The sequence below is a fragment of the Podarcis vaucheri genome (assembly GCF_965113315.1).
Source record: "Podarcis vaucheri genome assembly, chromosome: 7".
NCBI classification, from domain to species: domain Eukaryota; kingdom Metazoa; phylum Chordata; class Lepidosauria; order Squamata; family Lacertidae; genus Podarcis; species Podarcis vaucheri.
This window is the reverse complement of record NC_138765.1, coordinates 63047567-63066558: the sequence shown is the minus strand read 5'-3', so window position 1 is coordinate 63066558 and position 18992 is coordinate 63047567. Positions and strand designations below refer to the sequence as shown.

Here is an 18992-nt window from a genome sequence, read left to right as displayed (position 1 = left end):
TACAGCACAGTGTGACATCGATCAAAAACATTTGAACAGCGATATTATACACCATATTGCCTTCTTCTTCTCAGTACAGGCCAGTGACTTTAGGAGACTTCACCCCCAAAAGCCCAGAGAAAAGAAGACATTTTCATCTGGTACCAAAGAAATAAATGAGTGTCATTGCCAGCTGTATATCGGGGGGGGGGTCGTTCCATCATAAGGGTGCCATCACCAATAAGGCCCCATCTTGGGTCCTGACTCCATGGGCCTTACTTGACGGTAGTAATATTATTGATGGCAGAGCTGTAGGTGAACAAGATCTGGTGGGCACCAAGTTGGAGATGGAGGCACTAGATCAGTGGTTTCCAAACTTTTTGGTGTCATTGCCCCCTTGGTTCCATACACTCACCCCACTGCCCTCTATCCCACCCTAATGGAAGCATGATTCAGAACAGTGGCTTGCACAACCCACCAAGGAAGATCGTAACACAATGAGATTCAAAGCGGCAACTATTAATTGCATGTTTACTAAAAGTCCAATTGAAACTATTCAGTTGAATTAATTCAACAAAATTGATGAACTTGTTCCAGAGATTCCAACTTATCAAAGTCTGGTAGTCGTTTGGATCTCTTGCATCTGTCTGCCGCCCCCTTGCCTGTTAGCACTCCACCCATTAATTCCACTGCCCCACCCAGGGGGTGGTGGTACAGCCTATCTTGATTACCACTCCACTAGATGGTCTCTGGTTGCCTGGAAGGGAGGGTGGAGGGAAGGAGAGAGACAGTCAGGCAGGCAGAGGAGACAGAGGGAGAGAGAAGGCGGACATAAAATAAGAAACGCCAGGCGTCCTTAAGAGAAAGTAACTCTGAACTTGCATTTTTCAGAGTGTGGGAAGATTCAAAAAAAGCATATTCCTTCCCCTCTCACTCTTCAATTGACATTCTTACAGCTGTCTTTGATGCTGCTTGGGGCGACTTTATTTAGCCTTTGGTGTCTGCCTGGTTGAACAATCTTTGAAGCTGCTTGAGGCAATTATTATCTTGCCTCTGGCTCTTGCATGGTTGGGCAGCTTTTGTGAGTGTTCTGATCACCCCCCCCCCCCTTCTAAATATGATGAGATCTTGTGCGTCTCCTATTGTATCTTTTGTCCATCCGGCCATTCTTGTGAAGGCTTGATAAGATCCGTAGCTGGGATCGGTGATATTTGTGCCATTTTAATGGTTTTCATTTCCTTCTCCTTTTAACTCACGCTCAAGTAACTTACTCTTCAAAAACACCTGCGTGGAAATGCTTTTTGAGCTCTTTCCTCTTTTGTAGGGGAACACTTGTCTTGATTGAATTCTTCAAGGTCTGGGCTGTGCCAGGGGAACTGCAAACACACCCACCTCTGCAAAAGGAGAGTGGCTGTGACTCCCCAGGTAGTAAAGATGTGGAGCAAGCAGTTCACATGGGTGGGGACTGAGGAATTCAAGGTGCTGCTGGACTAAAGATGGGTGAATCAGTTGATTTCCGATTCTCTCATTTTAGGAGCATAGAAAGAAGTCTTCTACTGAATCAGACCACTGGTTCATTTGCTCAGTACTGTCTACACTAATGTCAGTGTGCTGGAAGAAGCAAAGATCACCAGTGTCAAAGCAATGATTCTTCAACATCAACTTCATTGGACTGGTCATGTTGCTCGGTTGCCTGATTATTGTCTTCCAAAGCAACCACTCTATTCCAAATTAAAAAATGGAAAGCGTAATGCTGGTGGTCAACAAAAGAGGTTTAAAGACTCACTCAATGCAAATCTAAAAAAATGTAGTATAAACACCAACAGTTGGGGAACACTGGCCTGAGAGTTCTCCAATTGGAGAACACCCTTTACCCAAGGTGTCATGGACTTTGAATACACTGAAACTCAGGATGAAAGGGAGAAACGAACTAAGAGGAATAGATGTTTGGCAAACCCTCACCATGGTCAACTTCCACCCGGAAACCTATGTCCCCATTGTGGAAGGAGGTATGGATCCAGAATTGGCCTCCACAGTCACCTAAGGACACACCATTAAGACTGTGCTCATGGAAGACAATCTTATTCAGCTACGAGTGAATGCCAAAGAAGAAGACAAACAAGGAAAGTTCTCAGTCCTACATGGAGATGCCTGGGATTCAGTCTGGCACCTTCTACCCCTGAGCTACAATCAGCTAACAGTCAGTGATATGTTGCAGAACGCAGCTACAGAAACCCCCCAGTCTGGAAGAGCCATTTAATCCAATGAAGGAGAAACAACTGCAAAGGGATGGGGGGAGGAGATGTTTCAGTTGTACATCCTTAGACCGAGTTACAAGAGGACCTGAGACCTCACTCCTCTTCTCAGTACCTATTCCTCTTCCTTGCTTCCTTTGAGCATCAAATGCAGCCTGAACTACAAAGGGTTTCTCTCTCAATACACCAAAGTTATTTTAAGTGTTTCCCTCGGTGATCCCTGGAACTCACTCGGAGGAGTATGATATGAGAGCTGTTGATAAGCAAACTGCCTCTAGGTGCATACAGGGTACGTATCCTTTTTACCCGTAGCGTTTTATTTTTCTTATCACCAAATCCCCAAAACTTCGGTTTTAAACTCCAAAGGATTGAAAGTGCCGTTTGGAGGTTTGCTGGAGGCTGATGTTGACTGGGAAGAATTCAGAGGAGTGATTCACATGTAATGACTTCCGAAATGGCTCCCACACCTGTGCCAGGAGATATTATTTATTCCATTTTTATCCCAAACTTCCAGGACCTGCAGACTATCCATTTGCATGCAAAAGTTCCCAGGTTCAGTCTCCAGGCAGGGCTGGGAGAGACCCCTGTGGCTGAAATCCTGGAGAGTAAAGTCATTTTAGGAGGTGAAACTTAATTTTTGCAAATTACAGTGGTACCTCAGGTTATAGACGCTTCAGGTTGCAGATGCTTCAGGTTACAGACTCCGCTAACCCAGAAATATTACCTCAGGTTAAGAACTTTGCTTCAGGGTAAGAACAGCAATCGTGCAGCAGCGGGAGGCCCCATTAGCTATAGTGGTACCTCAGGTTCAAAACAGTTTCAGGTTAAGAACGGACCTCCAGAACGAATTAAGTTCTTAACCCGAGGTACCACTGTACTTCAGTGAGAGGTCTTAGAAATACCGTATTTTTCACCCTATAGGACGCACTTTTTCCCCTCCAAAAATGAAGGGGAAATCTGGGTGCGTCCTATGGGGCGAATGCAGGCTTTCGCTGAAGCTTGGAGAGCGAGAGGGGTCGGTGCGCACCAACCCCTCTCGCTCTCCAGGCTTCAGGAAGACATCCGCAGCCTAGACAGCCCTGCGGGAGGTCCTGCAGGGCTGTCAAGGCTGCGGATAGCAGCCTGCTTCCCGGAGCGTTGGGCGCCCTCAAAGCAGAGCGCCCGGCGCTTCGGGAACACCTCCGCAGCCTAGGCAGCCCTGCAGGAATTCCCTGCAGGGCTCCCCACGCTGCGGATAGCAGCCTGCCGCCTGGTGGGTGGGGCGCCCTGAAGCAGAGCGCCCCCCGCGCCGGGCAGACATTGGCCAGCCCCACAAGCTCGGGGGACAGCAGGGAGGCAAAGCACCGCCATCCTGCTGTTCCTCGACCTGGTTCGGTTTCCCCAACCTGCTTTGGGGGGGGAAATAAAGGAATTTCCCCCCCTTTATTCCCCCCCAAAAAAAACTAGGTGCGTCCTATAGGACGGAGCGTCCTATGGGACGAAAAATACGGTATATATTTGGGTGTTAGGAATTCAAATCTGCTATTATTTTTGTGATCGAACAACATTCAGCTTGGTAAATCTATTTTTTTATTTTAAAAACACATAAACTGCTCCCGGAAAACCAAAGAATTTTAATTTTACCTTCTAAAAATGTCAGGCAAATTAAAACAGTCCTAATTCTCTTGAAGTGGATGACACCCCTATCATTTTGTTGTTGTTTTTGTTTTAAATCAGTATCAGAGGCGGAGAACATTTTATAGGTCAAAGGCCACATTCCCTTCTGGTGGACCTTCTGAAGTCCATGTGGTTGGTGGAGCCAGAAACAAAGATGGGTGGCACAAGTGTAAATTATATCTCTGTTCAGTATTGTTGTTATTATTTATTCATTTAATTTATTAGCCACTTTTTCTCCCCGGCAACTCAAAGCGACATAGTTTTTTTTAAAAAAAGAAAAAGAAAAAGACAAGCACATACAAATATTAAAACCATCAAAAGGAACATTGAAACATGCCACCCGTGCAACAAAACAAAAACAAGACAAAGTTAAAAGCCAAAGGTCTGTTTAATGTGGGAAGAGGCGGTCCTTGAGGTACTGTCAACTTTTTTTTCTAGAGAAAGAGGTGCCGGCATCGCTGCAGACACATTACAACATCGCTGCCCCACAGCCTCCAACACAAAGCCACGAGCAGCACATAGCCCATAGGCTCCAAAACAAAGATTTGGACGCCATGCTGCTATACAGCAGCGGTGCGCTACAAAGAGGTGCTGGAATGCACCAAAGAAGGGGCAGAACTCAGTTCCGATGAGTTCTGGCTGAAAAAAGCCCTGCCTTGTTGCTACACACCCACACCCACCCACTCACCCACCCACACCACCTCCATCCACTATCCAGGGAAGCAAGAGACAAGGTCAGCCTTCAAGGACACATTCCAGCCAGGCAAAAACATTCAGGGTGTTAAAGCGGGGCAAGGGAGGGATGTGGCCTGAGGACAGAGGTTGTGGCCTGGAAAGCATTTCAAGGGCCAGGTAGGGAGGCCTTGAGGGCCGCCTTTGCCCCTTCTCCTGGGGTTCCCCATGTGACACTCCTCCAGCACACATTCCCAGGTCTGTGCCCATCTTACCCAATCAGGATTCTGTGTGACATAATGCGCTGTTGTGGCACGCGGCTTCGAAACGCCTGGTCCTCTTGACATGATTTAATTGTCTGGCTCAATTAACCTTTCCAGACTCCCACCCCCACAAATTATATTTGGAAGGATGAAAGCTGACAGAAGCAACAACTGGGAGAGGGGTGGGAGGACGTGCAGCGCGGTTGCCGGTGCCAAAGTCATTATCGCAAACGTATCACAACTAATTCATAACACTTCGCTTTGATACCTTTCGCGTTGTTTGTATTCATGCAAATTAGCTTTTCACTTGCTTTCGGTGACAGCTGCTTTAAGCAGTTTGAACTTTTCTAATGCTAACACTCCATTAAAAAGGCACAACAATCATTTTTGAAGTTGGATCTCCGGGCTCAGGTAGATAGGAGACCACGGTTCCAATTTGTAAAGAACTTCATTGATGCATGCCTTCTTTTCCCCTGGCTTCCTGTCAGCGATTCAGTTTTATCTCTTTTCACCAGCTTAGAACTTTTCCTTTTTTAAAAGAAACAAACTGTTTGGCAAAGCTTAACCTTTGCAGAACTGTCTTGAAAGACCCAGCCCAAAATGTGGCAACTTAGTTTTGCAAGGAGTACGTTCTTAATCTATTATTTGATTTATATCAGGACTGGGGAGTGTAGGTAAACACTGCTTTCTGAAACCCCTTATGGAGAGCCGCTTCTACTCAGTGCACACCTGTGTTGTGAAACCTGTGAACTACCAGATTTTGCAGGACTACATCTCCAGCTAGGGCCAATGGTGGCTGGAGCCCAACAACGGATGGCGGGCCGCAGATTCACCGATCCTGATTCAGAGCATATTGCATCAGATGTTGATTGGCTGTGTCCTGATTGTGACATCATGCCTATGTGATGCTGATTGACTGAGGGTTGTCTGTGTGATTAACCCAGGAAGAAGATGCATAATGGAAGAGGGGTTTGGTGGCAGCAAACCACAGTGGTGCTGAAATAGCAGCATCAGATTGTTGTTGTTGTTTAGTCGTTTAGTTGTGTCCGACTCTTCGTGACCCCATGGACCAGGGCACCCCAGGCACTCCTGTCTTCCACTGCCTCCCGCAGTTTGGTCAAACTCATGCTGGTAGCTTCGATAACACTATCCAACCATCTCGTCCTCTGTCGTCCCCTTCTCCTTGTGCCCTCCATCTTTCCCAACATCAGGGTCTTTTCCAGGGAGTCTTCTCTTCTCATGAGGTGGCCAAAGTATTGGAGTCTCAGCTTCAGGATCTGTCCTTCCAGTGAGCACTCAGGGCTCAAAACTGGTCAAAACTCACTGGTCAAAACTCTCCACTATGACCTGTCCATCTTGGGTACCCTGCTCGGCAAAGTTCATAGCTTCTCTGAGTTATTCAAGCCCCTTCGCCACGGCAAGGCTGTGATCCATGAAGGGGGCAGCATCAGATAGGGGAAATGATAAGAGAACAGAATGGAAAAAGTGATGCACTTTCCCCAATAGAGGAATTTACATTTTTAATTAACTCTAGATTCCTCCTGAATAAGGAATTCCGGGTCTGAAACTACAGGAGACATTAGCAGTTGACAATTTTTAGAACTGGTTTCTCTCTCCTTTTTTTTTGGGGGGGGGGGGAGCTGGAAAGAAGCTCAAAGCACCGTTTTCTAGCTCAGAATCTACTCCTCACTGCAGCATACACTCCAACATTTCTCTGATGAAAATAGGGGTTGGCCTATTCCAGGCTCTCCAGCATTTCTCCGATGAAAATACAGATGGGTTTGATATGGCCGCATTCACACCATACATTTAGAAGACTAGGATACCACTTTCAGCAGTCACGGCTTTCCCCAAGGAATCCTGGAAACTCTAGTTTGTTAAGTGTGCTGACTGTTGCTTGGAGACTCCTCTTCCTCCTCACAGAGCTACGGTTCCCAGAGTAGTTTAACAATAAATTCCCTGGAAGAGTTCCCTGTAATTCTGAGAACTGTAGCTCTGTGGGGGGAAGAGCTAACAACTTTCAGCACCCCTTAACAAACTGCAGCTCCCAGGAGTCATTGTGGGAAGCCACGACTGTTCAAAGTGGCATCATAACACTTTAACTGCACGGTGTGACTGTGGCCTCTCTCCATGCACAGAGTGCAACAGGATACTCTGTGCCCCTGGGAGGTCCTCTTGACAAATCTATACGCTTTCCCTCCACATACACACCACCCATCATAAATGTGGGCCTTTTATTAGTCACTATATAAACGCCAGGTGCTCTTTGTTCCAGGTCTATGTTGGAGCTGGTAACAGGTGCAACGATAAAAATGAAATACACAAAAGAAGATCAGCAGTACAGCAAGTATCTTTATCCCCAGACTGTCCCATAAAACCAGCATCCCGAGCGGCCTGGGTCCAACTGCAAGGCTGTTTCCAGTGCCGCTCAACTAAAAGGCTCCAGCTTTTAGGAGTACAAATCATCAGTTATCCAAGCTTATATTTGACAAATTAAATTGCTCGGAATTAAAAAAAGCTGTAGATCAATACGATTTGAATGATCAATTAATCATTCCCTTTAATTAAAACCAGCAAATCCCAGTGCATTTCATTTACATTTTATTACACTATTTCTAAGCGGCAGCTTTTAGGCAACGATATCGATTGGAGCCATACTCTCCGTACCTGGGGATCAAGTAATTTATTAATCAGCAGCACACACCTCGCTATAGGATATATTGTTTAATTATCATAGGCCGCTGCTCAGCGATGCCTTAGACTGTGAATTAACTAAGATATCAATGCCTCACAGTCCTAGTATGTGCTAATTGTTGATGGCGGCAAATGCAATTCTCAAAGATGAAATATGGGGAAAATCTGGGGGACAATCAGGCAGAGGGTGGAGTCTGGCTTGTTTTTAGGGTTGGTATCCAATCACAACAGGTCCCATCAGTGGAAGGGTTTCAGTTTGCAGAATGGGTCCTTGCCCCCCTCCTACCCCACGTCTGCTCCACACCCTCCCCAAATCTGCTCTGGAGCATCTAGGGAGCCCCTAGAACAGGTTCAGGGGGTACACAGAAGAAGAGGAGGAATGAAGTCCTATTGCACAAGTGAAATTCAAAGTACTCTGGGAAGGGGAATTGATTGTTAAACCACTCTGGGAATCACAGTTTTGGGAGTTCAAGAGGGGTCTCATAACAATTCTTTTTTAAAAAATAATTTTATTTGTAATTTTCATTTATAACAATCATTCAACAACAAAACAAACAATTCTCACATATCAAACCTTGACTTCCCTCCCCGCTTTCAGAGAGTCCATGAATTTACCCTTTTTCTTTCTTCTGAATATCCCAATTAACTCTATTTATTCTTTTCCTCATCTATTTCATATATATTTTAGAAACTGAAAGTTTTTAACAATAATCCTGCTAATTTCTTAATGTGTATACAATTTGTTTGTAAATATTCAATAAAGGATTTCCATTCCTTAATAAAAGGTTTGTTGTCTTGATTACTTATTATTCCAGTAAGTTTCGCCATTTCTGCATAATCCATCCATTTCCATAGCCATTCTTCTTTCATCGGGACTTCCTTTGCTTTCCATTTTTGGGTGAATGTCATTCTTGCAGCAGTAGTTGCAGCAGGGTAACTCTGGTCCCATAATTCCCAAAAGAAAAGCTTCTGTTTCTTTTGTTTGTTTACAAAGGGTCTCCTAACAATTCTTAGCATCTTTACCAAATTACATCTGCTAGAACTCTTTGAAGAGCTATGACTATTTAAAGCGATATCATAGTGTTTTAAGCATATGGTGTGAATGTTACCACCATGTCCTTGACTACAACACCAGTTCAAATCCCCCTTTACAATTTCCTGAGTTCCTTGTGAGGAAGTATTGATTATTAAACCATTCTGGGGATTGTGAGGGGAATAGGGGACCAGAATTCTTTGGGCAAAATTCTGACTGTTTACAGTAATAATAATAATAATAATAATTTATTATTTATACCCCGCCCATCTGGCTGGGCTTCCCCAGCCACTCTGGGCGGCTTCCAAAAGAATATTAAAATACTATAATACACCAAACATTAAAAGCTTCCCGAAACAGGGCTGCCTTCAGATGTCTTCTAAAAGCCTGGTAGTTGTTGTTCTCTTTGACATCTGGTGGGAGGGCGTTCCACAGGGCGGGCGCCACTACCGAGAAGGCCCTCTGCCTGGTTCCCTGTAACTTGGCTTCTCGCAGTGAGGGAACTGCCAGAAGGCCCTCGGTGCTGGACCTCAGTGTCCGGATAGAACGATGGCGGTGGAGACGCTCCTTCAGATATACTGGACCAAGGCCGTTTAGGGCTTTAAAGGTCAGCACCAACACTTTGAATTGTGCTCGGAAACGTACTGGGAGCCAATGTAGGTCTTTCAAGACCGGTGTTATGTGGTCTCTGTGGCCGCTCCCAGTCACCAGTCTAGCTGCCGTGTTCTGGATTAGTTGTAGTTTCCGGGTCACCTTCAAAGGTAGCCCCACGTAGAGCGCATTGCAGTAATCCAAGCGGGAGATAACCAGAGCATGCACCACTCTGGTGAGGCAGTCCACAGGCAGATAGGGTCTCAGTCTGCGTACCAGATGGAGCTGGTAAACAGCTGCCCTGGATACAGATTTGACCTGTGCCTCCATGGACAGCTGTGAGTCCAAAATGACTCCCAGGCTGTGCACCTGGTCCTTCAGGGGCACAGTTACCCCATTCAGGACCAGGGAATCCTCCACACCTGCCCACCTCCTGTCCCCCCAAAACAGTACTTCTGTCTTGTCAGGATTCAACCTCAATCTGTTAGCCGCCATCCAACCTCCAACCGCCTCCAGGCACTCACACAGGACAGTGGTATCATAATGTCTTAAAAGTATGGTGTGAACATGGCCACAATGTGGTAAATGTGTTTTTGGCTATGACACCAGTGAGGCTTGAACCCTTGAGGTCCTTGAACCAGTCACCCTCTCTCTCCTGGCCAAACCAGGGGCGCTATCACGAGCTCCTTAAAGAAAGGGCAGGATAACAATGTAAGGAAATAAAAAATATATATAGGCAGTCCCTACAGCACTAAGTGGGATGGAATTTCACTCTCCTTGTTCCCCCATGGAACAGTTGTTTGGAGGCATGGGAAGTAGCCAGTCGGATGCTGCATTCATGTAGTCATACCGAGGCTAGAGATTTTATTTTCAATGATAACTGCAGCAGAAGCATTTGTGCACCCTGCTAATCTTCAGCGATGAGAATGAATTTCTCGGGGATTGTTTGACCTCTAACGGGATCCAAAAAGAACATGAGGAATACAGGGAAAAAACTGAGGTGGGGGTGGGAGAGAGAATCAGACGATGGCGACAAGCAGAACTAATATGTTGTAAAAGAGAGCGCTGTTGAACATGGTATACAATGCATGATTTACAACTATTTTTCTTATGATAAATTGGAAAATTATCACTGACCTTTTCCTTTACTTGAAAGTGGCATCTTAAGAGCTAGAGAGGTAGTGGGAGGGAGATAAGTAAGGGATTTTTTAAATGATTGTTTTGGGGGAAAGAGTGTGCCTGGAGGAAATAAAAATGTTATATTAAACAGGGGAGATTTATTACTTTGTTAGGATAAAGTTGTTTGAGGTCTTAAAATACAGTTGAACCAACTGCAATGGAAACATTCAAGTATCTGGACAACTAGTTTTCCATATCATTACAGGTTTGACTGATAAAATAGCTTTGCTGGAATATTTTCTTCCTTGGAATACCAAGCAAGAAGTATACCAAGACTCTGTACTCCTGTGTGATTGCCTTAGTGAAGGAAATTCATTGCACCCTCAGATGCATTTCTGCACGCCCATCACTGGTGAGCACTTGCTCCAGTGAAGTCTCCCCTTTGGCCTTGCTGCTTTGCACGACTGTGATACACAACACCAAGTGAGAGCTGGACCATAAAGAAAGCTGATCGCCGAAGAATTAATGCCTTTGAACTATGGTGCTGGAGGAGACTCCTGAGAGTCCCATGGACTGCAAGAAGATCAACCCTATCCATTCTGAAGGAAATCAGCCCTGAGAGCTCACTGGAAGGACAGATCGTGAAGCTGAGGCTCCAATACTTTGGCCACCTCATGAGAAGAGAAGACTCCCTGGAAAAGACCCTGATGTTGGGAAAGATGGAGGGCACAAGGAGAAGGGGACGACAGAGGACAAGATGGTTGGACAGTGTTCTCGAAGGTACCAGCATGAGTTTGACCAAACTGCAGGAGACAGTGGAAGACAGGAGTGCCTGGCGTGCTCTGGTCCATGGCGTCACGAAGAGTCAGACACAACTAAACAACAATACTAAATACACACATAGTATTAATTCAGCCCTTGCAATTGTAAGCGACACACCCTTTCCCTCTTGGTATGTTTTATTACCGACTCAGGAAATTACATGGCTGCATCCTATACTGGACTTCGAGAGTCAGACGAGGACCCGGGAGTCAGATGAGGACCTGGGAGAGGCGAGCGTTGAAATTCCCCTGCAACTGGCCAAGAAGCTCATTGGGTGTGACCTTGTGCCCATCACTCGGCTTCTCAGCCTAGCCTACCTCAGAGGGTTGTTGTGGCGATTAAACATGCTACCTTGAGCCCATTGGAGGGAACAAGCAGTATATAAACAAAATTCCTTATAGGCAATTGTGACAATTCACCCTTAAAAAACACCACCACCAATTTCATTTCATTTCCCCCTGTTAATATTATTAATCATTTTATTATCATTATCATTGCTATTTATGAAAAGTTGTTTTTATTAAAATTCAGTAAAAAGTATTTAGAGAGAGAAGAAACACCCCACCCCCATCGGCTAGGGTCGCCTGCGCAGGCGCAGCTCAAACTTCTTAAGCCATCCTCTATCATGCACGCAATGACGAAGGCGGCGACGAAGACTCCAATTCCTCTACGACCACGCCCCTTGGCCTTCTCGTCACCGCTCCAGCCACGCCTCTCCATTCGCCCTCTTTCTCTCCGGATAGGAGAGGGAGGGGTAAGTTCCTCCAACGCGCCTGCGCCGTTCCTTCTACCGGCGTCTGCCGTCATCGCGTGTGCGCGTCGCACAGCCTTAACGTCGGACACGAAGGTGACCGGCCGGAGGGGGAAGAGAGAGGAGAAGTTGACTCCGACGTCGCCATGTTGTCCGTGGCCGTCCGCTCCGGCCCGTTGGCCCCTTACCTCTCGGCCGCCGCCCACGCCGTCCCGGGCCCGCTGAAGCCCTTGGCGGCAGGGTTGGCTCCGGCGGCCTCGAAGCTGCCGCTGGACCCGAAGCGGCCTCTGCTCTGCCGGGAGTCGCTGCAAGGCCAGGCCGCCCGTGGGGGGCTCGTCGCCACCGCCAGCCTCAATGGTGCGGGAGGGGAAGGAGGGCGGGGGGCGGTCGGCGCTGCTTGAGCAGGGCGGGGTGTGGGGTCGCTTCGCTTTCTCTCTGCCTCCCCTCCGTCCCTCTCCCGCTTCATTTACCGAGGTTTCCAGGGTGGCTCAGAGGCAGGACTGGAAGTCGTTTTCTGTGTCCCCTCTGGGCTTCATGAAGTCTAGGGAAGGTGACAGCAAAACGCCCGTCGTGCATCATAGTAGTGGGCAAGGGCTGCCCCACTTCATTGAGTCATTGATTACATTTATATCCCACTTCCCCCCGCCCAGGAGATCAATGGGGTGTATGTGGTTCTCTTCCTTCCACGTTTTATCCCCAGCACAATCTTTTGAGGTAGGCTAGGCTGAGAGGTGGTGACTGGCTCAAGGTCACCCCACAAATTCCATTTGCTGAGGGGGGATTTGAACCCTTCTTGCCCTGGTCCTAGTCCAATGCTTTAACCCAGACTTTCTCAACCTTGGGCTCCCATGTGTTGTTGGACTACAATTCCCGTTTTCCCCACCTAGTAGGTCCAGTGGTCAGAGATGATGTGAGTTGTAGTGCAGCGACATTTGGGGACCCAAGGTTGAGAAGGGCTGCTCTAACCACTGCACCACTCTGGCTCTCTCACACCTTTAGGCTGAAGGGTGCTCACTTGATTCAGATGCTGCGGTGTACATAACAGCTTCCCCCCACACAATTCAGGCTTCTCCTGGCTTTCTATACTAAGGGAGAACCTCCTGAATGGAGTGGTGCTGTGTCTGAACTGTGCCACCTCAAACTTCATATGCAAAACTAATATGGCAGGGATTGGCCAGATCGCCTTCCTGACAAAGTTGTTGCTGTGCAGTCATTAAGAGTAGCAGCCCCCTAAACCTGGTGCTATCCAAATGTTTTTTGGACTACCATCCTTTGCTTGATAGTCATGCTAGTGGGGGTTGTGGGTCAAAATATCTAAATGGCACCAGTTTGGCTTAGAGTGTTGGACTACGACTGGGGAGGCCCAGGTTCATATCTTCACACACCTGTCAAGTTCACTTGGTGACATTGGACAAGCCAACGTAGGCTGCGTTATACAGTCAGACTGGGTCCCTCTGGTTTGGTGTTGTCTATACTTGGCTGGCAGCTGTTCTGTAGAGTTTCTGTCTCAATCTAATCTACTTTGCAGGGTTGTTGTGAGGAATAAATGGGTTGCTATGGGGGAAAGTTGAGATATCTGTAATAAAAAGTGTGAGTTTTCTTTACGCAGGGATTTATTGTTTGCTTCATTGGGGCTGTCATGCTGAAGATGGAGGCTTACATGATTGAATGTTCCTTTGTACAGAACAGAAGTCCCTGCATGCAGGCTTAGTAGTAGCTTTCTACCTTGGTTTCCTGTTGGTGGGGAATATTCTTACGTGGAGTATTATTTTCTGGCTTGTACTACTCCAAGACTGCATAATGTAGCTTGCATGATTGACTATCCCCACCCTGGCAAAAAGACACAACCAAACCCTCTACCAAAACCTTAGGTATTAGTAAGAAATCAATATGGGGAAGGAACATTGTTAGGTGTAGAGCATTTGCTGCGCATGCAGAGGTTCAATCTTCGGCTACTACCACTGAGTAAGATAGATCAAAAGTCTGACAGTACAGGTGTTTTCTTTGGAAGGAGTATTAAATCACACAAGTTTTTACCTGCAGCCTCAGAGGTGCAGTCCAGAGAAAGATTTACCATATTAAGAATTATTCCTAAAATGGGAGTTGGAAGGGGTTAGACTTGTATAATGTAAGGATCGTATCTGTGTTTATCTGTGGCCCCAGCATAATGCTCGCCACCCCACAGGTTCCCTGTTAGCTGGTTCTTCATCACATATCACCAGGGGATAGAGTCTTTTTGTTCTCACTGTTGCAGGATCACTAAGTTCAGCCCTTCGCTTTTCACTCCTCTAGAGAAACTAACCTTTCACTTGCATAATAGGAAGTAAAAGCTATACTTGGGGATGCTGTTCGTATATAGGCTGAATTTGTTCCTTTTCCCAAATTGAAAATTGGGAGTGGGGTGGAATGTTGGAGGTTGACGTTTTGTATAGAAGAGCCCTGTTGGATCAGAGAGCATCATTTCTAGTCCAGTATCCTCTTTGCAACACTCTCCAGCCAGTAGTACTTGAAGAAACAGTACACACACTGCCCCAGTTTTTTGTTTCCAACTGGTAGTTTTCTAGTTTATTGTTTTATGCATTTAAGATGTTTATTTTAGTTATTTAAAATATTTTATTTATCTAACTTATTCGTTGATTAAAATATTTATATACCACTTTCATTTAAAAAGTCAAAGCACTTTACAACAGTAATACATATGTACAATAAAAGCATGTAGATACTTAAAATCAGATTATCAATTATTGCAGAAAGATGTTTTCTTAATTGACTACATAATCTTGGCAGGAAAGAAAAGCTTTCAGCAGATGTTTAAAGGTTAAAACAGAAGGTGGCTGCTGAATTTCTTTTCAAGGGACTGGGCTGATGACACTAAAGGTTTGGTTTCATGTGTGTGTCAGATGAGCCTTACCAGTTGTCTTTCACTTGAAATCACAAGGTGGTGTTTAGTAAAATTACAGTACAAAATGAAGCAGCAGCCAATGGGTCAGTGGAGGCCTATTAAATGTGATCAACTGATACCTATTAGCCAGCAAATAAAGTAAGTTCTAGTTTATAAAAGGGCAGGTGCTAAGTTGTGGGACTGCTTGGAAGTCGTGGCACAGTTATAAAAAAAATATTCTGATACAGTATTTTCAGCATAGACCTGGATTATTTGCTACAAGGTTAAAATGTAAATATCCTGTGTATTATGGGCCAAGTATAAAGCGGAGGATAATATGCTACTAGAGGGAATTGCAGAAATGGTTTAAACTTTCTTTTAAAAATTGTGCTGCTTCATTAGCTTTTTATTGGATGCAAATAGTCTTCTGTTTAACTTTAGACCTTGAAATTAAGTGTGTATTAGCTTGTCCTGAAAATCTTAACACAACCTTCATTTAATTTCTAAGGAAGCAGTCTTCAAAAAAAAAAAAATCTTATTATGAAGAGATGCTCTTATCCCTTCATTAGTTCAAGCTTGTTGCAAACACTTATTGCAATCTCTGCACAATGTCCCAAGAGATCCTAATTACCTTGAGCTTGATTCCTGAATCCCTTAGTGTTATTGCCCTTAAGTCAAAAAATAAAACTTGCACTTGCATTCTTACGAAGTCGCATTTTTATGAAGTGCCCTCATTTCTTTAAAAATAAACAACTTAATGAAGGTGCATGGTATTGAGCTGTTGTGTCTTAAAACAGTTACATATACTCTAGTAAAAATAATTTTCCAAATACTCCTTTGGATTTGAAAGAGTTATCATGCTAAGTGAACTTTGTTGATTTTCCCCCTCCCCATCAAATATTTTAGCTTAACTAATTCCTTCAATTGGAAAAAGTTGATAATATTTTCATAAGCGACCTAAAATCACCTATCCAGTTTGGTTTACCAAATATGTCAAGCATACAAAATTGAATTTGAGTCAGTTTGCATTGGAAGCTTTCTTATTCAAAGTTTTCCCAAAAAAACCCTAATACTAATGCATCTAAAAGAGATACTAATCCTACTCTAAACTTTAGATGTAATTTCATAGGCTACAGTGTAGCTAATGATGCCAGCATAAGTTCACTTGTTTGCTTGGCTAAATGTAAATCAAGGTACTTTGGTTTAACTGGTTTGTAGATTAGGCCATAGAATCCCCCATAAAATGTACCGAAATCTTCTAAACTTGTCCATTAAAAGCGCCTTTTAAAATTTAGTCAAGTTCTAGGGTTGCCATATTTTGAAGAGCAAAAAAGAGAACACATTTGCTGACTTCTACTATTAGCGATGAATCGTTATGACGACACTCATTTTACATACTCGTGAAAAAGAGGACATATAGCAAAGTGTTTAACAAAACACTTTGGAATAGCAGGGGTTTCTTTACAGCATACAAGACACACCAGATTTCTCCCCCTTACTCCAATATAATCATATTTGTGTTCTTTTCTGGTATTTACTATCATTTGATGACAATTTATAGGCTTCCCAGCCAGGAGATAATAGATTTTCATGTATAATTGCAGGAAGAAATAAATGGAATGCCTGCACCTCCATAAGGTGATTTAGTTCTTGTATGGAACTTGTATGAAAATTAATAGTTAAATGTTCATGATAGTTAGTGTAGTACCAAAAATATAAATTTTATGGAGTCAATCCATTACCAGTATAATGTCCTGTAATTTTAAAAAAATCAGTAATTGGTTTTCTCCATTCTTTTGCAGCTCCTGCTAGCATTCGTTACGTCCACAATGATGTCGCTGTGCCTGACTTCTCTGACTACCGTCGTCATGATGTAACAGATGCTGCAAAATCATCCCAAGAGAGCAGTGAATCCAGGAAAGTCTTCTCCTACTTTATGACAGCAACAACCTGTGTGGCGACAGCATATGCTGCTAAGAATGCTGTCACTCAGTTCGTCAGCAGCATGAGTGCTTCTGCTGATGTGTTGGCATTGTCGAAGATTGAGATCAAGCTCACCGATATTCCTGAAGGCAAGAATATGACTTTCAAGTGGAGAGGGAAGCCTCTCTTTGTGCGTCACAGAACCGCAAAAGAGATTGAGCAAGAAGCTGCAGTATCTTTGACTGATTTAAGAGACCCCCAGCATGATTTAGACCGAGTAAAGAAACCTGAATGGATCATTCTGATCGGTGTTTGCACCCATCTTGGTTGTGTACCCATTTCAAATGCTGGGGAATTTGGTGGCTATTACTGCCCCTGCCATGGGTCGCATTACGATGCATCTGGCAGAATCCGCAAAGGTCCAGCTCCATTAAATCTCGAGGTTCCCTACTATGAATTCCCTTCGGAAGATTTAGTTATTGTGGGTTAAATTTCTGGATGCCTGGCTCTTTATTTCCTGTATGTATGCAGAGGAAGGAGGCTGGTGTTCATGTAATGTATTTAAAATAAAATAAAAAGTTGAGTGGAAAGTATGGCTAACTGTCCCAAGTCACTGTTCAGATCTGATTTTTTGTGTACTTGGTCAGTTTTAATAAAGGATTAAAGTGCTTTCCCATAATGATGTGTAGCTTGTCTATAATTAGTAAAGCAATTGAATGTTTTCTAAGAGAAAATCGATACTTCTTAATAAAAAATAGTAACCTTTTTGGATGAAAAGCTATGAACCAGACAACTGAGGTTTGGATGGGCCAGTTTGCACAGGAGTTTTTGCTTTATGTGTGAGCAGGCCCAGCCATCCTTGGACTCATACTGAGAATCTCATGAGATCTGATAGCTTGTTGGGTTGTTGTTGTTGTTTTAAAGCTATAGCAGAAATAAGCTTCTAATGCCTTCCATCATTGTGTGCCCCTGGTGGAGGTTGCACTTGCACTAGCTGCTATATGATGACAAATACAATTTATTGGCCTTGTGCTCTGACATCTTTAGCCTCCTGGATGCATTTGGAGAGCTTAGGCCCCTCACCTTGACTGAAGAAATAAGAGAGTCCAACCATCTTCTGTTGTTATCAAATAAACAGCTAGGCCTTTCTCAGGCACTTTCCCATGGTAAGATAATGGACTCTGATCATGGGTGATTATGGGACACACTGGGCTCCCATCATTGCAGTACTGTCTCTAGTTCCTGTAGATCTAATTGGCCATGCTGACTGGGGCAGATGGGAGTTGGAAGTCGAGCAATTGTTTGAGAGCTACAGGACTCCCATCCCTGGTTGTAGATAGAGATCAGTGATCAGATACTCTTCCACATTTATGTTGGAGAAATAGAATGAAAAGTTGTGGAGTAACATCTGGTCAATGCATCACTAAGTTTCAAAATATAAAAGCAGCAATGCAAAAGCCAGCTCCAGATGGCTGGTATGCAAAACAGGATGTTGTTGTTTCAAACTGTACTGTTGGCAAAAAGGAGGAGTCTATTCTCTGTACTGAGCACCGGATGTTAGCTAAGAGTGTCATCTGACCTGTGCTGGAAGTACAGGGGCGGAGCAGTGACTCTTCTGATGGAGTCTGAAGGGTGCAGTCACGTTTTCTATGTACTGCTGAATGACAGGAATAAAACATGTAAATAGGACTCCTGTCTGTCTCATTTCCCCTCCCTGGGGGGAATGCAAGGAGAGAGAAGCAGAGAGTGTGTTCTCTTCACATCTAATGAGGAGAATCGCCGGTTTACGACCTAGCCTGCCGGGAGTAGCAGACGAAAGGTAAACAAGTATCTAGCTCAATTGCCCGGGGGAGGCCAGTTTACCTCTGACTGTGAGCTGAGATACTGACACCATGCAGCTTGAAAGCTAGCCAAACATGAGTGGTGGTGGTGGTGGTATTATTATTATTCTTTAAAAAAATTATGACAGCCCTTTGGATTGTGATCATACTTTCTAGATTTGTGTGTTAATGAAGCAGCCAAATCTGAAAGTAAATCTGGTCTTTGTCCAGGAACCTTTGAATTAAAATGAGGCAGCAGTTTCTGAGCACAGAAATGCCTTATCCCGCAAATATATATTTTATTTTGTTAGAGAATTGTTCCTTCTCTTTTGAAGACTCACTGATTGATTCCCTCCCCACTGCACCCCACCAGGAAATAGAGATGTAACAACCACAACCCTTTTGCTTCAAGCACTGAACTTCTTACACGACATTAAAGGCATTGAGTCTGACACATGAAAGTAAAAGTTTGCATTTGTTTTTTCAGCTTTATTCCAGCTTACAAATGATGTATATGGTCAGCAAAGCGGTCA

The 18992-nt window shown here is 44.5% G+C and overlaps 1 protein-coding gene across 1 annotated transcript; it reads left to right on the top strand.

Moving 5' to 3' along the window:
- The first annotated feature begins 11914 nt into the window (after positions 1 to 11914).
- UQCRFS1 (ubiquinol-cytochrome c reductase, Rieske iron-sulfur polypeptide 1) lies at positions 11915 to 17318 on the top strand. The gene is made up of 2 exons (XM_082233016.1): positions 11915 to 12192; positions 16519 to 17318. The coding sequence occupies exons 1-2, from the start codon at positions 11982 to 11984 to the stop codon at positions 17127 to 17129; spliced, it is 822 nt and encodes a 273-aa protein (XP_082089142.1). The 5' UTR covers positions 11915 to 11981; the 3' UTR covers positions 17130 to 17318.
- Positions 17319 to 18992: the final 1674 nt, after the last annotated feature.

Coding starts and splice junctions, on each gene's coding strand:
- UQCRFS1 (XM_082233016.1), top strand. CDS start 11,982: ATGTTGTCCGTGGCCGTCCGCTCCGGCCCGTTGGCCCCTTACCTCTCG. Junction 12,193..16,518: donor CGCCACCGCCAGCCTCAATG/GTGCGGGAGGGG, acceptor ATTCTTTTGCAG/CTCCTGCTAGCATTCGTTAC.